Source organism: Centropristis striata, chromosome 3, assembly GCF_030273125.1.
Source record: "Centropristis striata isolate RG_2023a ecotype Rhode Island chromosome 3, C.striata_1.0, whole genome shotgun sequence".
NCBI classification, from domain to species: Eukaryota; Metazoa; Chordata; class Actinopteri; order Perciformes; family Serranidae; genus Centropristis; species Centropristis striata.
The window spans coordinates 34102833-34123665 of NC_081519.1; the positions used below are offsets into that span (position 1 = coordinate 34102833).

General features: G+C 40.1%; 1 protein-coding gene across 1 annotated transcript in view; it reads left to right on the forward strand.

Annotated features, from left to right (window-relative positions):
• The window catches only part of LOC131968296 (plexin-A2-like), a 104929-nt gene that overhangs the window by 33028 nt on the left and 51068 nt on the right, over positions 1–20833 (forward strand). Inside the window, exons 4-7 of the mRNA XM_059329109.1 lie at positions 4488–4622; positions 14284–14384; positions 17497–17620; positions 18668–18821. Of these exons, the coding sequence (XP_059185092.1) occupies positions 4488–4622; positions 14284–14384; positions 17497–17620; positions 18668–18821 (514 nt within the window). The remainder of the gene's footprint in view (positions 1–4487; positions 4623–14283; positions 14385–17496; positions 17621–18667; positions 18822–20833) is intronic.

Sequence of the window (20833 nt, forward strand, 5' to 3'; positions counted from 1 at the left end):
AAACTTGTTAAAAGTATTTTTTCATAAAAAGCAAAAATTTAAAAATGTAATATAAACTATATATTTTTTAAATCAATGTCATGTAAAACCATTGTCTTTTATTTGTAGGTATTTCAAATATACATAGAATATGTTTTAAAATGCATTTTTTCATGAAAAACGAGTGAATGATCCTCATTGAACCATGATCTTTTAGACATTAAGAACACCATTGAACTAAATATTGATTGAAATGGTTGGTAATGGAGTTATTAATGAAATATAAACAATGTTTTTTGTCTTTTGGATAATTAAACATGCCCCGGGGTATTGCTGTCCCTGAAAAAACAAACATAACAGTAAGGTTAACACAATCCATTATTCATTTTAGCTCAATATAAAGTGAACAAACCTAAAGTTCAGATGTTTTTAATGAAAAAACAATTTCATACGTGCTGATTTATTAAATCAGAGCTCGAAAGAGTGAAACATGACGCCGAATTTAACATAAGAACTCAATAATATAGAACAAGTATTTTTGATCAGGTAGGCTAGAGGAACATAACCATGTCTGATGAACAATAAGACACACTGCCACTATTTAGCCATCACGATTAAGACATCTTACTGTATCTTTGACACAATTCTTAAAAAATATGGTAGTTATGTTTTATGGTGTAACAACATTGTGGTGAAAGTAGTTTAGGCATAAAAACAAACACTTGGTTAGGTTAATGTTCGGTTGGATGATGGTTAAAATGACTCCCACACTAACATATTGGGGGTAAAAAAAAACCCTATTTGGAGTGTGTGTGTGTGTGTTTTTGTAGCAATGGCTTTTCTTTTTTGGGACGCTGGGACAAATGGGATTTGGTCCAATGGGAAGTTTTGGACTATTTGGCTGTCAGAACAATGGCCTGGCTCTGTTGGGTGTGTGTTCCTGATTCGCAATAATCCACGATAGTGTGTTGATCAAACAAGTGATCAAGGACAGAATTTAACAGCTACAGATTTAATGAGAGCAAGCAACAAAACAGTGACTGTGCCGAGTGTGTGTGTGTGTGTGTGTGTGTCTTTGTTTGCGTGCCTGTGTGTGTAGGTGAGCATGTGCGTGCGTGTGTGTGCAACTTTGTGTGTCATTTCCTACAAGCAGGCTCATTATAAAACCAATTAAACCCGCCTTACTCTCATTATAGAGCTGTGGGGCTTAAGGAGAGATTGAGGACCTGTTGTACTCCCTGAGGGCTTCTGCCTGGTCAGCCCTGTTTTAAATGATAAAACGCACTTTTAAATCCGCTGAAATCAAACACCACGGAGCGGTCACGATGGGTCAGTGTTCGTCTGAGCTCATCCCTGCACCCCTGGCCCTCAGTCAACCTCATTATCCCAAACTAAAAACACACATGGCTCAGTGTGCGTCCTCTCTGTGACTGTTTGTTTTATGGTTTCACCGCGAAAAACGCTTACACGCTCTTGTTTTCTATTTATGAAATGAGTAGTGTGGGAAACAATAACGTAAACTGGCTCTATTACTGCGTGGGATAGTGATATGGGAGAGGAGGGAGAGGATAAGGAGGAGGAGGTGGAGGAGGAAGAGTAGAGGCAACAAAAGACAAGGCAAGAGAAAGAAAGAAAGCAGACAATGAGCGAGAGAGAAGGAAGCTTATAGCTCTGAGATAAATCTGTCTATGAAATAACTATTTAAAGGACAGGATTGTGCACGGTGTCGAGGTAATAACCAGTGAGACACACAGTCTCCTCTTGTGATCTAGAATCAACAGACGATATCATGCCACTATTGTGCTCATTACTTTTTGTGTGTGGCAGATGAAGACCCACCCTCCCTGTAACCCCTTCCCACCCACATAAACTAACACACACACACACACACGCACGTACACACATACACACACACACACACACATCTGCACACATTTTCTCCCTGGCGGAGCTGACGGTTGGAGAGGCACAGCTGCCTGGAAGGTGGAGGCGTGATTGATTGATGAAGTTTTGGTGCCCAGGGGATCCAATCATGTAATCAGTTTGTATTGATTGACTGTCCCCATTGAGAGACTGCTGAGGCTCTGCCACCATGTGTGCGAGCTAGACCTGGCACGCGTTCAAAATCTTCTTCTGCAGTCAAATTTGATTTGTGTGGCGAGGTCGCCTTAGTCCACGAGTCAGGATGCACGCAGGGAAGACTGGCATAATCACACTGCAGACGTTTCGCAACACTTCCAAAATTCTCTGCTCCAATTCCTCATTATCTGGCATTTATTTCAATTATTATGATTGAGAAATTAATTCAGCTTTACTGTAATTGCATCACATGTTTAATGATCCAATCTCACTGGAATTTAAATAGGGCTTCAACCTGGGTTTGCATAGCTAATGAGGATTTTTTTCTCTCGCAATTCTGCTCAATTCCGACTTTCCTCTCCCGTTTCACATGTTCCAACTGTCAAGTTATCATTCCTGCATGATGTAATTCACATCATTCCTGTGAGACATCAGCAGTGAGAGATGGGATTTATGAGGGCAAATAAAGGTATTTTTGTGAAATATAAATTCTAAAAAAGGAGCAATGCCTGGTCTTTTTATGATGCAAAACTGATTGGGCAATCACTATGGAATATATACCAGACAAAGAGGAGGTCTGTCCGTGTGATGAAAAGTTAAAACACTTTGATTATGCTACGACTAACTGTAGATTATCTCAGCAATAATAAAGGGTTTTTAAAGCTTACTCACCACTTTACATCTTTACAAACAGTTTCACATCCTCACAAGGCTGCTTTTCGACAGCTCCGGCATCAGTAAGCCACTTATTACAAAGACAGCGCTGCTTATTTGTTTTGCTCCACTGCAACAGCACATCTTGTTTGTAGGCAGAGGTGGGAGAAGAGAATCGAAAACCCTGTTCACCAGTGGGCATCTGTTCTCCATGCTTGCATTTAATAAGCCCCAAAAGATTGCTGCCTCAAAGTCATTCCAAAGTCAAATTACGGCTGAGCTCACTGAACACGTTTTTTAAAAAACTCGACTGCGTCATGGCTGCAGCCTCGGGGGTGCGTTCAGGTCCGAGTCACATCGGACAACTGGATGAATAGCAGCAGATGTTTTCTGTGTCCTGTTCTCAGACTCAACTTAACAATGAAAGTATGTTTTCTATGATGACAAAAGAGATTTCACAACTGCTCAGTGTCAGTCAGAAGGAATCTAATTATTAATAAATGAACAGACTGTTCAGACTTTATTATTAAGGTAATGTTCTAATGATTCGCTGTACTAAAGAAGAGTTTATTTGCAACTGATTATCAGATAAGTCTACTTGTAATCATTGAACAAAATGTAAATGGCTTGTATATTTCATATGCAAAACACGATTAAAAACGGCACAAAGTTGAATTTCAAACAAACAACCTGGTTGACCCTGCTGGTGCCCCGATCCTGCTTCACTCCCAGTGGATGCGGCTGCACCCCCCCGACTCCGTAATTCAATCATTCATTATCTGTAACCGCTTATCCTAACTAGGGTTGCGGGGGGGCGGGAGCCAATCCCAGCTGACAGCTGACACAGACCCATACACACACACACAACATCAACATCTCCTTGCTTTCATGTTCCCGAACAGAACTTGCTAACTACTCAGTATTCACTGTTTTTGTCTTCTTTGTGTTGTCTTTTGTCTGAAAAAAGTGAAAGCCTTGTACAAGGACATGTCATAGTTTGTGACTTGGGAGAAATGGTCTGACTTATGTGAATAGATGTTTATGCTTCACAATGTCCTGAAATTACCAACAATGTGAGACTCAAAAATGAAGAAACCCTTGGTTCCTCATACAGTCATGGACAAAATGATTAGACCATCCTTGTTTTCTTCAATTTATTGTTCATTTTAATGCCTGGTACAACTAAAGGTAGGCCTACATTTCTTTGGACAAATATAATGATAACAAAAATAGCTCATAAGCGTTAAATTTAAGAGCTTATATATAGCCATTTTCCACGGTTTTCTTGATAATGATGTTGGTTTTTATCAAGAAAACCATGTAAAATGGCTAGATATCAGCTAATTAAACTCTTATGAGCTATTTTGATGTTATCATTTAGTTTATTATATTCGTCCCAACAAATGTACCTTTAGTTGTACCTAGCATTAAAATGAACAATAAATTGAAGAAAAAAAGGATGGTCTTATCATTTTTCCATGACTGTATAACCATTTGAAGCAAGAAAACGTACAAAAACATATAAGCTAGAGTGAAATCGGGTGATAATCAAAGTGTGACAAGCTGTTTATCTCTTTTCTTATAAAGCTGACATTTAAAGAATATTTTCTCATAACTCCAGTGTTTCTGAGGGACAGTGGGAGCTCACATATGAATGCAGAAGGAAGCCTCTTCTGCATATAAATCGATCTACAGTAGACAACAGATGTCAGTCAACAAAAGTACAGTAACGATACAGCTCATTGCATTCACCGTCTCTGTATTTGTCTCTGCAGATCCGAGTGGACGGTCCTCTGGAGGGAGGGGTGCTGTACGAGACAGTGACCGTGATGAAGGATAGCAGCCCCATCCTCCGGGACATGGCCTTCTCCCTGGACAGGAACTCTCTCTATGTCATGTCTGACAATCAGGTGAGGGAACGCCCCCGTTTTGTGCCGCTGCTGTCAGGAGAAACGCTAAGCGGCGGGGTGATGTAGCGAGTAGCGAGATCGTCCTTCAGCTGGAGGCCCGCGAGTTCACGCCCCTGTGACAAGGAGCGTTCGCCATGCCGACACGTCCTTGAGCAAGATAGTGGTTTACTTGATGTGAAAAAAGTACAAGGAGGGAATATTTTTTTTCATTGACTCGATTGGAATTGAACAAACAAACATAAATGTCGTGTTTATGTGTATTTTAGCTACAAAACTCACACATAATTCCTATTTTCGGAGGATTTGATTGCAGTTTATCAGGATACTGCAAAAATATATTTGTCTGCACAGATACCAGCATTACAGTTGTAGCCTTACCATTGTGTTCTTCTCGGGAATTAGGCGTTTTAAACAATAATTTATGTTAAATGATAAATTAATGCCATTTATTTGGAATCTGACCAGATGATTATGACTTATCCCCAAAATCCAATGTGGCAACTCCCAAACATTCACAAGCTGAATGTCAGTGGGGATTGTTAAATATGCAGGCTGTGTGTAAGGGGATGGACCACTGTTCTAATTACTTATCCATGCGAATCGACTTACAGTGCATGCATCTTTTGTACATGACACACACACACACACACACACACACACACGCAGACACACACATTTCCCATAGAAAACCATTAGCGGCTTTTTTTCCGTGTGGCTGTATCCCCCCCTCGTCTGCTCCTCACTTGGCCCGGCATCACAGAGGCGAGCAGTTGTTGTTGTTGTTGGACGATATTCTCTGCACTCATTGGAGATAAGAGTGAACAGTGGTAATCACTTTCAACTCCCATCAAGTGATTATTTTGGCGCAGCTGCATGGCACTGTGAAATGGGATTAGGTGTCAGTGCGGCCAAAAAAAAAGCCCCTATCACTGCTCTCAGTTGTCTTCTGACTGCTGGAATGTATTGAGCCAGAGTCACAGGACAGACAAGCAAAGGGCATTGGCACAATTGCAAGTTGTGTCAGTTGTTTCGGAGTAACTCCAAAAACTCTTCTCCGGGAGCTCGGGAAAACAGCCTGAAAAACCGATAAAAGCTTCAAGTTTAACAAAACAAGGGATGTGATTTGAGGAGCGAGAGAGAATAGAGACAGCATTGTGTTGGGCACTGTCTTCTGAAACAAATCAAGGCAGCTCTTCCTTCTTTGTGATAGACTGGAAGAGACAGAACATCACTTATTGATGAGCTCTGGTCGTTCAAGGAGAGACACATGCTTCCTTCAAGGAGATAGTCGGCTACTCTCTTCACTCTGCCTCCAGTGACACGTAATAACCGAGCAGAAACCAAACGCAGCTTGGCCAGGCATTTTCTCTCAATATTAGAACAGCTTTGGCTTTGTAGCCCTCAGGAGCCGGGAGCAAAGTAAAGCCTTCCTCTTTCTGTCTCCCTCTCCATCTTTGCTCAGCTATCCCTTCAGACTTTTCCCGCAGCTCGGGTAAGGAATCCCCCAGGGAGAGGGCTTCACTCACAGATTTCCCACATTTCTCGTAGATCCCAGAGATGAGAGATTTTTCTGATTCCTGGGAGCCAAACAATACAGGAATGATGTGGAATGAGGAGCGAGGCGCAGACAGATTTGGCTGAGATCAGCCGACCCTTGTGGAATAACAATGAGCCTCTCTGTCTCCTGCCGAGTGAAACACGCAGGGTTAGCATGATGATGAAGAGTGAGGAGAGAAAAGAGGGAATCTGTGTGTGTGTGTGTGTCTGTGTGGATGTATGTGCTTGTGCGTGTCCGCCCCAAAACATCATTTGGGAACCATTATTGATATGAAAAAAAAAAAATCTTCACAGCAGTTAATCTTTCTTTCCTCACTCTGTGCCTTTAGTTTGATCATTTCTAAGAATAGCAATGCTCAGTATCCAAACACACAATAACCTCACTGAATGTCACTCGTCTGTCTGTGAAATGATGGCTACGGCTTTAAACCTTTAGAGAAAGGGGGGAAAACTGCTGCAGGGTTTTTTCGGGGCAATCTCTCAAAGTGCCACTCTGTGAAATGTAAAATCATTGCTTGAAATCCCACCCACCCACTTCTTTGTTTCCCTCTACCTCTCTGACTGTCTGTCTGTCTAACTGTCTGTCTTCCCTCTCTCACCTGTGTGACTGTACTGTACAGAAGTGGTTCCAAACCTTTTTTTTAACTGACTTACCTCCACAGCTCACATACCTGTTATCCAAAACCATCTCCTGGAAAGTACCATTCATGAGGTTCAGTCAAGTTTGCATTGGACTACAGACACCTGACATTACAACCATTTATTAGCCCTTCGACTAGTACAGTGTCCGTTTAAAATGTGCACTGGCCAATTGCATGGGTTCTTGTATTCCTGCTTGCAGTTCTCCTAAAAAAACCTTCATCCAAATAACTTTCACACTCAACACAGCGCTACCCAAAATCCCAAGCAATGCATCCGCCATAACATAGCTAGTTCCCCAAAAAAAGCTACCTGTTTGACATAACAAGTCCTCCAAAAGAACGACGACACTCTACTAGGACATTTCAGGAGATCAACACCTTTAAAGAAAAGGTTAATGTTGTCAACAGTCACAATTTGTTTAGGTTGAGGCAACAAAAATACTTGGTTATGTTTAGAAAAAGAGGCAAGGCATAAAATCAGAATCAGAATCAGAATCAGAAGCCTTTATTGTCATTGCACAGGGTAGTACAACAAAATGTGCCACCAACCCGTCCAAAACGTATAAAAACATACAAACAATATGACAGAGGTGAACAGGACAGGAAGACAGAGATGAAGAAAGAAATACAACGTGAGGGGAGGAAAGGAGGAAAAAACAATGAAAAAAACCTCAGCAACATAAGCATAATACACTTCACAAACTAAAAGACCCACCTTTGTCCAGTGCCTAATCAGTCCCAATCTCAAATATTTACTGTGTGAGGTAGTTACAGTAGTCATGAACAGTAGCTGGTGCAAAACGTGCTGTAGGAAGTGACATCCTTAAACATGGAAGTTAAGATAAAGATGTTACATGCAATAACAACATTGACTTTTGGTTTCACATGGGGACAAAAGTCCTGTTTGTTTGACCGATCCACCACCCCTCCTGTCCACCCTAAGTGGACCTTGTCGTTCTTTATACTCTCTATCCTCTCCGTCACCTAAGCTTCCGTCATAATTACCATAACCACCTAACAAATGTACATATTGGGTGTTTTAGGGGGTGGACAGTGTCTTTTGGAACTGGGCTATTCCAAGGAGAAAATTGTTTATTCCAAAAGAAATGTTTGAGTTTTCTACAATACAACATCTCCAGGCTCTCTTTATCTGTTCTTGAATGTACATTAGTGAGTGAGCTTTACCCAGCATGCTGTTTGGCAGTGAAACAGTTGATAGGGTTCCCCTCTCAATATCCTTCACAGTGTTTACTTAACAGACCACTTATAAATATGTTGTAGAGCCAGAGAGCTCGCCCTTGAAAATGCAAGTGCCAAGTGTGCAGTCACTCAGATGAACGCTTGTCTAATTTGTCCATTTTAGTTTAATTTTAATTTATCTAGACATTTGAAAACAAGTTTGATAAACTCTGAATTGCAGCAGAAGCCGTTGAGGTGCAATTTGAGCTGGACTGGTGGATGATCTGTATTCTGCTGCCGGCCTGTTGAAGCAGGTAGTTTATATTTTATTGTGACAGTATTTACTAAAGAACAACTGCACAACAGTCTTTGTGGATTTTCATACTAATTTAAAATATAATGATTTTTTAATTTGTTGAACAATTCTTTGAAATGAGCCTCTCCTACTACCTATAATCAGTGCAGACAGTGTAACTGCATAATAACACAGTCAGTGATGCCTGTAATTCCAGATTTGTAGAATTAGTCTCTGAAATGTCACATATCTGTAGTTTTCATTTTGTGCTGCAGAATAAAAGTCCAGAAGTCCATGAGGAATTTGAATTAAACAGTAATTTGCCTTTTATCTGATCCAGTGTGTTAAAATTGAATTTGTTATTGTGGGAATCACAATTAGCCCAAGTCAAATTTTCTTTCATTTCAATTTTTTTTACTGTCAAACTGTGATGTATATATTTTTTTAATTTTAGGAATCTACTGTCGAATAAAATCTGCTTAACGATTAGGGAATAAATGATTTACTGTCTTTTCATCCTAAAACCCTCAAATCCTGGATATGGTCATGACAGTTCACAGTTGCAGACTGTCACGTGACAGCTGTGGATTTTCCAGAGCCAGACTGAGGATATAGGATGATGGCAGTGCAGCGCTCTAAAAGCATGAATGCTCATCCGACAGTGTTCATAAAGTTCCAGTAAATCCGGATGAAAGTGTTAAGGCGATAGTGAACTGATAAGATGATAAGATCAAGCATTAGTATGAGGGCATCCCAGATGTTGTGAAAAGATAAAGATTTTGTAATTCCAAAAGCTGGAAAAGTGGACGTGATCACCCGAGCGTGCCGTGATACGATGCTGAAAAACATTCGAAAGCAGCCACAGTGAGATTTTGCCTCCCAGCAGCGGAGGGGTTTTCACTGGTTTTCTGTGTTTGCTTTAAATGATCAGTTTCTCCTGAAGAAATTATCTCAGAGAAGACAAGATAAACACGAGCTTGATGAGAAATGCTACCGATCATGAATGATTCATGAGGAACCTACAGTAAATTATACAAAAACTGAAGATGAGGTCTTAAATCAGTGATCCACGACTGCAGAAAGATGACAGAAAAGCACATACGTTGTACAGAAGATGCATGATGAAGTGAAACTCCTCCTCACAGTGTCCTTCAGTTAAGTTTTATCCTTAAAAGTCACCATGGAATTAGGACATGAGAACTCCCATGTATCATTACATTTATAGTAAACATGTATCATATGATGACTGTCACTGGGCTGGACACAATAAAAGGAACAAAAGCCTCAGGGCTGTCACAATATTAGATTTTTCACAAGGTTCTAGATGACGAGGAAGAATCAAGGAAGAAGACGACTGATGTTTACACGATGGCCCCGAACGATTATTGACATTTGTGCAAGATATATATGAAGGAAGAAGGACACTCCACATATGCACACTCTTCAGACATATATTTTTCCAAAAAAACAACGAGCATATCAGAGAGGTTAGCATTTTTAGGAGTGATAGTTGCCCCAGAGTCGGGGCAATCAAATAGATGCTGCCAGCGTGAAAGAGACTTTCAACCCCATTAGCTTAGCCACTAACGGGGCTAGTTGATAGATTAGGCTTTTGCCAAATCCTATTGGAAGCAAGGCTAAAACATCCTTTTTGATGGTGATAAAGGAGTGTAAAGCCAAACGTTCTTCTTTTAAAATAAACTTTTGCTCTAAACTATCTAGAACACTGTCTACAGCTAGATCGAAAGAGAGCCTTGCGTCTGCTGCAGCCATGTTAGATCCATAAGTAAACTACAAACTTCCGTCTGTTGAATAGTATGTGTCATCGTCTTGCTATCCCTCCCCGGTCTGTGATTGGATACCAAAAGCAGGGCTAAGAATCGGCCATGGACACCATGCCGCCTTGCAGTTCAAAACAAAATTGAGCTTGCAAGGTAGCATGGGTATATCCAGGCTACAGGTAACTCATTGTAAAGTGGGTAACTTATTAGCTGTTATGTCAACTGTCTAAAAACATTCACGCCATACCTGCCTATTGTGACAACCGAGTCACTACAAACACCCGCCTCTTGACTTCCTCTGTTGTGTTGGTGAGCTTTAACCTGGCATAGAAGAATACTGTGTTCATGAAAGTATTGTAAAATGTGAAATCCCCATGTTTTTTAAATTATACAGCAGTAAAAGAATAAAAAAATGCTTAATCCACACAGAAATGCACAGAGACAGTTTTCAGACACTGTGCCTTTAAACGAGACATCAGGAAGGTTGTGATGTCACAACTATACAATACATCTATAGGTAGAAAGTCCTACTACAGTGTCGTTACGGACATCCTGTGGCTGCAATGATGCTGGAGAGACCTGGAGAGGGTTTTTTCAGGAGGGAGTCAGGCACTAGAATCAGGCGTATTAGACGATGAGAGGATGAATACAGGTATATTCTGGTGATGTTTCTCATACAGTATGACAAAAAGAATGGGTTTTTTGAACATTAATGGATGTAAACATGTTGTAGTAAACACAAAATAAAAATATGGTCTTGGAGTTTGGCACATGTCATGTCCCCTTTAAAGGCAGCCAGATCAGTAATGTGGAACAAACAACAAAATAATTGATTTTTTTTTTTTACCAGTAATGAGCTAAACACCATATGTAAGCAAAGTATTTAAAAGATTAAGGTAAAAGCATTTCAATACAATTTTACAACAGACACAAGCAAAAATTGTGAACGAATAAGAACAAATTGGGGCAATGAAGCATCAACGAAATGCCTCTGAGAACAAATATGTTTAGGATAAATTCTGCTGACCTGACCCCTCAAGGAAAACTGTTTGGGAGTCAGGACCACAAAAGTTCAGTCAGCACCAGTTTTGAACCAGGAGCCTGATGATCTGAAATGCCTGGTGGCGCTGCTCGGGATCAGTATTGCTGAGTATAGTGACATACACAGGCTGGATTTTTTTGTATTTTATATTCAGACTACACATTTAATGCACAATGGAATTAATTGAATGACTGACTCTTATTCTCATGCGGAGCTGCGATGCGTTTTAGACCTTGTGAACATAAAATCTAAGGTCATGTCTTTTGATCTTATTTGGATTCAACACAGTGCATTTCTACTCAGGTCAGTTCCACTAAACAAATCAACTCTGATGTGCAGCACGAGCTTCACATTTGATTCTTCGGCGGGCGGCAGAAAGCAGAAGATCCATAGCTCTCCCCTTGTAAAGGTCACGCTGCCTAACGGACGCAGACCAACTTTGTTAGTTCAGACGAGCTCCAGCCCGCAACAATTCATGGATTATTCCCACTGCGTCAGATATGGACTCAGAACCTCGGCCCCTCCCGCGCCACAAAATCATTTTGCTAATGGAATGCACCGAAAGGGTTCTGAACTGCTTGGAAAAAAAAAAAAGAGAGAAAGTTATTTCATAGGGAGCAGCAGATAATCCATTTTGCCAACACAGACCTGAGAGAGCACCCACTTATGCTATCAGGAGCACCGGAGACACTCTAATCCATAATCCACTCTTCATTTGTGATTGCTTACATCAGGAAATTGCTTGCATCATACGTCCAGACCTTGAATACTAACAAAGTATAAAATAAACGCGCTCAGGCTGCAGCTCCAACCTGGTTTTGTATGCAGGGGTGGTGCTGGCCGTGCGACAGCAGCGACTCTCACAGCAGCTAATGGAGAGCTTATGCTGTGCCAGACATTCACGCATGGAAGTGGCAGCAGATGTAGAGTGTCTGTCTGTCAGATTGACTGTGTCTTTTTGCTTGTGTGCGTGCTCCCATGCGTGCAAAATAGCAGCATAAACCTATACAGTGTAATTACTATTGCAGGAGTCCAATCGTCGCCATGCCTTACTTAGTAGTGCAAGAACGTCCTTAATCAAATGTTGGAAAAGAAAGTTAAATAAGAATGTTGCTTAAAAACATGCTTCTCAAATAGTTGTGGGGGCATTTCATGTGCTCTCTGACATCTGAGGAATAAGAAAATCTGTAAATTCCTCATGTGGGTAGAACCACAATGCTGCATGCTGCAAATTTGTGTCAGCAGCAAGAAGTAGGAAAAAAAAGAGTTGTTTTCCTCTGGGATGTTCTACAGTGTGAGCGGTGACGAAGCTTCCACATATTGCAAAATAGACAACATGATGAAATGGGCTTTGGTCTCTGCTCATCAAAACTGCTTATTATTTCATCAGAATGTTTTGGCTGCACGCCTTCGTTGACCTTATTTCCCGTCCGTGGCAGGCTGCCATTTCTTACTTTTGTCACAATTAGAGCTGGAAACTTTAATCAGAAGAATGACATTTACATAAAACGTCTGTCCTCTGCACACTAGCATCATTTCAGCATTTGCAGGCCAAACAAAGTACCTAATTGAGACTCTAAATAACATGTATCTGCTGTCAGGATATAACTGTATAATTATTGCAATTATGATGGAAGACTGTGTGAGGAATGTGACTATAATTCTGTTTCTACAAAATAATGTCTTAAGGTCTTAGAGTCCTCTATATCACACCTGTGATTTGTTCTCTAATTGACCAAAGAGTCTGATGAAGCACACGCCACAGGCTCAGCTCAGAGCCCTATGGGTGGCATCTTTAAATGCCTTTTTTCCCACCAAACATCAGTCCAAAACAAAGGTATTGGTATTGAGTTACATCAATACAAAACAACAACAATGATAGCAGCAAAAACTCACACTGGAATAGCTGGAATTAGAAAATAGTTGATAGTTCTGCTTGAAATATGACTGAGATTATTCATTGATTACCAAAATTGTTTCTAACTAATACATTTGGCGTTGGTTCAGAGCTGAGCTTCTTTTATTGATAAAAAATAGTCACTTTAAAAAACAGAGTGAGGACTTCAGTCTCACTTTATGTATAAAATGAGCTACAGATTATGGTAATAGTAAATATACAACACCTGATGGAATAGGGCAGGATAGTTTGGTAGCTATACCTAACTGTTTGGATAAAAAACAATGTTCCTCTGAAGACTTACTGACACGAGAAAAAAATGTGAATATCTTTCCAACTTCACTGAAAACAAAAAGTTGACTTTGTTCTCATAATTTTTTTCTCAAACTGCATCACAAAAAGAATGTCCTCCTCCCATTATTTTCTCATAACAGGCCCCAATGCTCTTCCGTAGTATCTGTGTATCGGGTGGATACACAAATAATTTTTCACTTTTGTTAACATACCATTGTGCTGCATTCATGTGCTGTTGGAATAATGGGAATAATTAGCTAAACTGGTCCGTTTCTTGGTCATCAACATGCTGTTTGAATACTCTTAGCAATTAAGCACATCTTGTTTTTAGTGTCCATGTTGTTTCCAAATTATGACTCAAAGCATGAAAACACAGAACTTCAAAGAACGACTTTTCAACACTTGAAACGACACCAATGAGGAGCACATGAATGCACCATTGGTGGAGGTCTGCTCTGCAGCTCCACAGTAGTTATGTATATGCATGAGCAGAGAATTTGTGAAAAGCCAGATGTTTGCACATTCCAGTGTCCCTGTGGTTTAGGACACTTAGCATATATTTGCATTGTCCCATGTTAAATTCTGGCCGGAGACCTTTGTTGCATGTCATACATCTTCTCTCTTTTCCTGTGTTTGCATCTCTGCTGCAGACTATACAGTAAAGGACAAATTGCTGAAATAATATATCTTGAAAATAAAGATTTTTTGTTTGATATGCACTTCTTCATACAGTCTCTGAGTCTCACAGTGTGATGTAAACTCATGATGTTTGCCGCTGGAATCACATCCATAAATTTACAGATGCTAAAACACCAAAACATGTTAAATTTTAATGCTGAGAGAACAATTTTTTGATTCTCTTTCTGAAAAACCCTTTATCTCTTTGCACAATCTGTCTTTAATAATGTACATATGTATCTTTCCTTAACATGTGCTACTCCACACATTAACCTGCCTGTCCTCCCTCTGCTTTAGGTGGCTCAGGTCCCCGTGGAGGCTTGTGAGCAGTACGCTACATGTGCTGAGTGTCTGAGCTCCGGTGACCCCCACTGCGGCTGGTGTGTCCTGTACAACATGTGAGTCTTTATCTTCTCACAGTCTCACATCATAGCCGAGGGATTAAAAAACCACAACATTACTGTTTACCAAACAGCTAGAAAGCTATAAATAAGGCTAAGCATGCTGTCATGTGATCTGTGCAGTTTAATATAACAGTTAACCATTATCAACAGCTGGCAGGACAAACAGACAACGTGGTTGTTGGACAGTGTGATCCCTCTTAAATGGCGCTATTGAGGACAGCAGGAACTGCATGGCCACCAGATTTTATTGTCTGTCAGGCGGCAGGAGGACTAGTGTTAATGGCGAGGGGAGGGGATTAGCCTGTCAGCCGCAGCGGGTGTACAAACTGCACCTCTGCATACCCGGGGAACATTTTGGACCTGACGGAGCAAGCTTATCTCTTCCATCTTAATTATCTGACCCCCAGGTTAGCTTGCATAATACCTCGATATGGAGCAAAGGGGATTAAAACTGTGGTGTTTCTGAAGCAGCCGCTGAGTTTGAAGCTGACCTCAGCGAGGGATTTACCCTGTCTCATCATATGACGTCTGCATTTCAGCGAGCAATATCTACATGATGATCAGCATTATTTAAATTGCGGCTCTCAGTGTTATCAAATCGGCAGTGAGGCGAGAGGAAAAAATGTGTTTTGTCTTAATCCAAATTACCTCATTAAACAGTTGTTTTTCCCTTTTTTCCCCAAGTGCTGACTTTGTCTGCAAGTCCCATTACACTGTTTATTTAAATTAATGCCTCACACTTATCAGTGAATAGATACGCTGCTGTTCCCTCAAGTAACCCAAAGTGAGTCATGATCCCTCACGCTGCAGAATGAGGCTACTTTATTTTGTCTTCTAAATCCTTTAGATTCGGGTCTTTTTCTAGCCTCTGAATGACTTTCACAGAGTGTCATGAAGACCTCTTTCAAGATCTCACTTTCCCACCCCTGGCATGGTGCACCAAAGCACCTATGTGACAGAGTGTGTGTGTAGGGGGGCGTAGCTGAACATGCACAAAGCCCGACGGAAAAGGGAACAAATGGCTCCATCAGACAAAACACGGTGAATAAAAGAGGCAAAATAAAAGCCAGTGAAAGACAGTCTGAGATGAAAGGTGTCCCTTTTTTTTCGGAGGCACTTCAGTTGATGAGCGGTCAGAAGGTGACCGTCTATCCTCCCATGGCTCCCGTCCGCCTCAAGGAGCCGAGCCAGCAGCAACAGCTGTCACGCCGTTTCCATTCCGCCTTTATATTGTGTTGTAATTACAGCAGAGGCCTCGGTGCTCTTTGAGCTCTCTCAGGAGGTGCCACCCCCTCAGCAGCATCTGAGAGTGTATTAAGTACCATCTCCCCTCGCTGTGCGCATTACACATTTAAAAGAAAGAGATGATGGTGTACAACCAAAATACTCGCAGAGTTTTCCATTGCGATTTAACTCCACGGCTGAGAGACTCTTGTTCTTTTTTAATGCCTGTTGCTATCCGAGCCTGCAGAGACCTAACTCCTACAATGCCTCTTTCAAAGAAATCTGTATCAATACAACCAGATTAAAAACTATCTCAATAACAAATCCCTGCTCTAAATCTGGACAAATTGCATTGAGAAATCCTTTCTACCCCTTGCCGTAACTTTAAATGTACTTTTACTTCTCACTTCTCTCTTACAAGATTATTCTAAGGTCACACTGTGGGGCTGACCCTTTTACTTCTTACTTTTAATTGCCTGTTGGGATCGAGGAGCTGAAGCTTATTCGACTGTTGCACTTGTAATGTGCTCTGCAGAAAAAGCACAGAGAAAATGTAAAGGGAATGATCTGACCAAGCGTCTGTCTGAAAAACCATGTGGGGAATATGACGATCGGGCATCGTCAGACTAATTTGCAAATGCAAATGTATTTTCAAAGGGGCGTTGTCAACAAACATAGACCAAGATGCCTCTGGAACCAATTAAAGCAAAGAAATGTGTGACATTGGACTTTGCAACACACATTGCCCAATTTAGGGTGGGGCTTCATCCGTCTTCGAGCAGGAAAACCACAGTGGCTTGTTCACAAAGTTTCTTAAATTACAGATAACAATTTCACTCAGATTGGACAGGTTACAAGGGACGGAACTACATCATTCTTTAAACTGAAAATGCAGTTTAACTTGAATGATTCTACATTTCTACAGTACTTACAGATGAGATCTATCTTTTAAAGAGTTTACATGCAAGTGAATCATATCGGGAATTCATACAGAGGAACGCGGCTATAAGAACTGTTTCAGTTGAAGCCGACCCCTCACTGACCGCACTAACCCACCAAACTACAATAGGAGCATGAGATTGTTTACCGTGTTGGTTTAGCATCAGCATGCTAACATTTGCAAACTAGAATAGCACTCGGAGAATGTAGACCTCTGCCAAGGCCAATGGTGCATTTACATGTTCTTCGGATCAAAACTTTTCCCAACATGGGAGGTCGTATTTCATATTTATTCAATAGTTGTATTTTATTCCTCAGAGTGTATAAACAAAACACTGGGCCTTGGGCAAGAACATTTCTTATTCTTAACTTTCTTTCACTTTATAATTTATAACAACAACAATATTTTTAAATTCAAAAATTGCTTCCAAAGTGGACATGGCTTATAAGAGAAAATAAGAGAACATTTATGAATCGATCAAGCTCTCCTAAATCACTCGTACAAGCTGCTTAAGAACAAATTGATAGCTGTTTCCATTATTTGTGTGACAACGAAGAGCAAAGGAAACCACTAAGGTGAAACTTAAATGATATATGATACAATATGATTGGGAAACAAATTTTTCAGATTACTCTGACAGGACAAATGCCCTATCTCACAGTCTTAACAAAAGTGAAAAGTGATTTGGAGCCTCTCCAAAACTTTGGTTCTTCGTTGGCCCATGCTGCACCTTTCCACCAAGTTTCATGAAAATCAGGCCATTGAACTCAACACTACAAATGTGAACCTCACGGCACCAAAAGGACACAGACACAGAACCATCAGTCAAGCAGTAGGATTAGTTGTAGTTTATATTTCAGTCTCGACTGACATTATGTAATAGATTCAGCATGATTGCACTGTTATTTTCACATATTTAATTGAGTCCTTCTTGCTCCACAGGTGCTCGAGGAGGGATCGTTGTCTGAGGGCGGAGGAGACTTTCCGTTTCGCCACCGACATTGACCGCTGTGTGAAGGTTATCGCTCACCCGGACAGCATTGCTGTATCAGCACATAGTGTCCCTGTGAGTCTGCTTATCATTCCACCAATCACTGCTCTGTCACTCCACTCACAATGTTTATGAGCAATCACCGAGAGTAGCCTTGTACAGCCACGTGTACAGTACGTATGAGCCCCGGAGAGAAGATTAGTTTTGTGAGAGGTGAAGAGAGAGAGAGAGAGAGAGAGAGAGAGGGTGATTCTCCCCGTAGGACACCCACTCTATTTATTTTGGTTTTAAACACATTTGCTGTGGCATGGGAGACAAATGTGCAAAAGAAAAAAAAGGTGGGAGTTGTTTTTGTGGCAGTGAGCTACTGTGTCTGCATCTCTAATGCATCTGCCAAAAGGTTGATTATAGTTTCTAAAAGCTTAGTTCAACTGTTTTTGTACCGTAGCCAAGAGCAAAGAGGATGAAGTACAGTAGGATCATTTTAAGGGAATATTTTGATTTTTTTTAGGAAATACATGTACTTGCTTTCTTGCCGAGAGTGAGATGATTAAAAGCGCTCTTGTATCTGTCTGTTAAATGTGCTTCTGGAGCCAACAGGCAGTTAGCTTAGCTTTGCACAATGAAACAGGGGAAGCAGCTAGCTCTGTTCAAACATAACAAACACTGCCTACCAGCACCTCTTAAGCTCAGTAATTAACATCTTATACCTCGTTTGTATAATCCGTACGAAAACAGAAGTGTAAAAAACAAAAGATTATGGTTTTACAAGGTGGTTGTAACGGACTATTTCTTGGCCAAGAGCAGTAACTTCACTTGGAGTCAATTATGCCGTTTTTAACAATTCGGCCTTCCTGCGGATTATAAAAGCAAGATTTAATGTGTTAATTAGAGAGCTTATGAGGAGCTGATAGGCAGATTTTGTTACCTTTGGACAGAGCCAAAGGCATAAAAAGCAGTTTCTCCCTGTTTCTAGATTTGGAACAGGGAGTGCTAAGCCTATCTTTAAGTCTATGATAATTACTTTACCGTCAAAGTATTTAACACGATACATGTGCTAATGCACCAGGCCAGTCTGAAGATCTGTACATTAAATCCTCTCCCTTTTGTATTTACTTTAAGCTTCTGCTGGAGGTGAATAATGTTCCAGACCTTTCCGCTGGAATCACCTGTTCGTTTGGCCAGCAGGCCCAAGTGGATGGTCACGTCAATGGGAACAGGGTGATGTGTCTGTCTCCGGCTGGGAAAGAGGTCCCTCAGATCCCAGAAGGACAAGGTGAGCTCAGCATCATGGTTGTAAACATGTTTTAATTCTGATTTAAATTTAGGGATTTTAACATGTGGGTCTATGGGGATTGGCTCGCTTTTGAAGACTCAAGTGGTGATTTGAGGAACTGCAGAGAACAGTTGAACTGAGTGCCCATAGGAAGTATGTATTTGCTAGCATGCTAATCATGAGATAGCACATTACGCAGTATGCTGCACTAAAAGTACATTAATATGAACCTAATTAGCTGATATACTATAGTGCATGTAATTTTCCCATATCAAATGATTATGGGCATTACACTAAGCAACATGAATGTCATCCCTGAATTACATAGAAATGCAACATAAGAAGTGAATAAAGCTAATTCTCCGCTTAGCATGCTAATCGCAAATAACAGAATTTGCACATCACATGCAGACCACTAAAACGTCTGCAACAATAAAACACTTACTTTTCATAAGGTACCACACCATCCAGCACATACACATAAAGTTGGAATAATTTTGTTTTCAGGCACAATCCTCTGTTAATTGTGTTTTCATTTTCATATGTTTGGAACAGTGGTGTAAAGTAACTAAGTACATTTACTCAAGTACTGTACTCAAGTACAATTTTGAGGTACTTGTACTTTACTTGAGTATTTCCATTTTATGTAACTTTATACTTCTACTTCACTACATTTTGAGACAAGTATTGTACTTTTTACTGAGGTTGAGATTAAACATAAAAACTTGACAAATTGATAAGACTTTTTAATTAAAAGTATATCAAATAGTTTAAATGAGTCTAATATTTACAAGATTAAAGTGCTTTTTACATAAATTCATCAATATGAAAAATCGTATAATCTATTTAGAATATATAACAACCTGAGTGGGTCCATTCTGCATAACAAGTACTTTTACTTTTGATAGTTTAAGTACATTTTGATGCTCATACTTTTGTACTTTTACCGTAGTACGTGTTGAATGCAGGACTTTTACTTGTAGTGGAGTAATTTCACAGTGTTGTATTAGTACTTTTACTTAAGTAGGTAATCTGAATACTTTTTCCACCACTGGTTTGGAAGATATTGATTAATAAAGTTTTGAGAAGATATACACTTAATCTGTCAATAATAAATTACATTGTCACAATCATTTCATGGAAAAATGTAAAAAAATGTTTTATTTCAACTTTATGGGCGACCGTGTATGTTATCATGTATGACAGGCTGTTCTTATCAACTATCTGTAGGTATAGATAGAGAAATAATGCACTGAAACTTTTAGAAAACCCACTTAATTGTGATTCAGAATTTCTCTAGGCTGTTGTGACGGGAGCAAAGTAGGAAATGAGGCGGAAAAAAAAACCTGGACTTTGACCAGGAGACTGCTGTTTGTGTCCAGTTTGAAACTAAAAGTGAACTTGTTGGGAAGTTGTTATTTTAACAAAAAAACTCCATAAACCATTTCGTTTTCTTGCCTAAACCTAACCATGTAGTTCAGTCTCAACATGTAGATCTTCCAACCGCCTCACAACAATATAATTGTGTTATGGGGTGAATGTTTTTATGTTTTGAAATTAACCATTTTATGTTCAAACAAAATAAACAGGATGTTGTTTTAACGGGAAAAGTTTCTTGCTATATCACAATAAATTCATGAGTCGTAATAACGTGAAACATCTTTTTATAACACTAAACTTTTTAAATCTTTCCATGATACCGATCTGTTTTTTCTTCTGTTGGCGTGGCAGCAGTACGCTAACGTTTAAAATATCAATATTCCACAAAAAAACAACCTTCCTTACAGATGGACCGCCTTGCATTTTTTTATTTATCCGAAGAGTTTGATGAGCACCAAGGAGCAGCAGAATTCTCTCAGAGCATATACAGTAATCCTCCAATTGAAGTTTCTGACTGAAGGTTTCTCATGACAACAGCAATATGCCCTTGCAGAGACGCAGACACCAGGTGGCTCTTTACAGAAGTGTGATAAAAGTATTAACTTTTTTTTTTCTCATTTTGACCTCCTCTT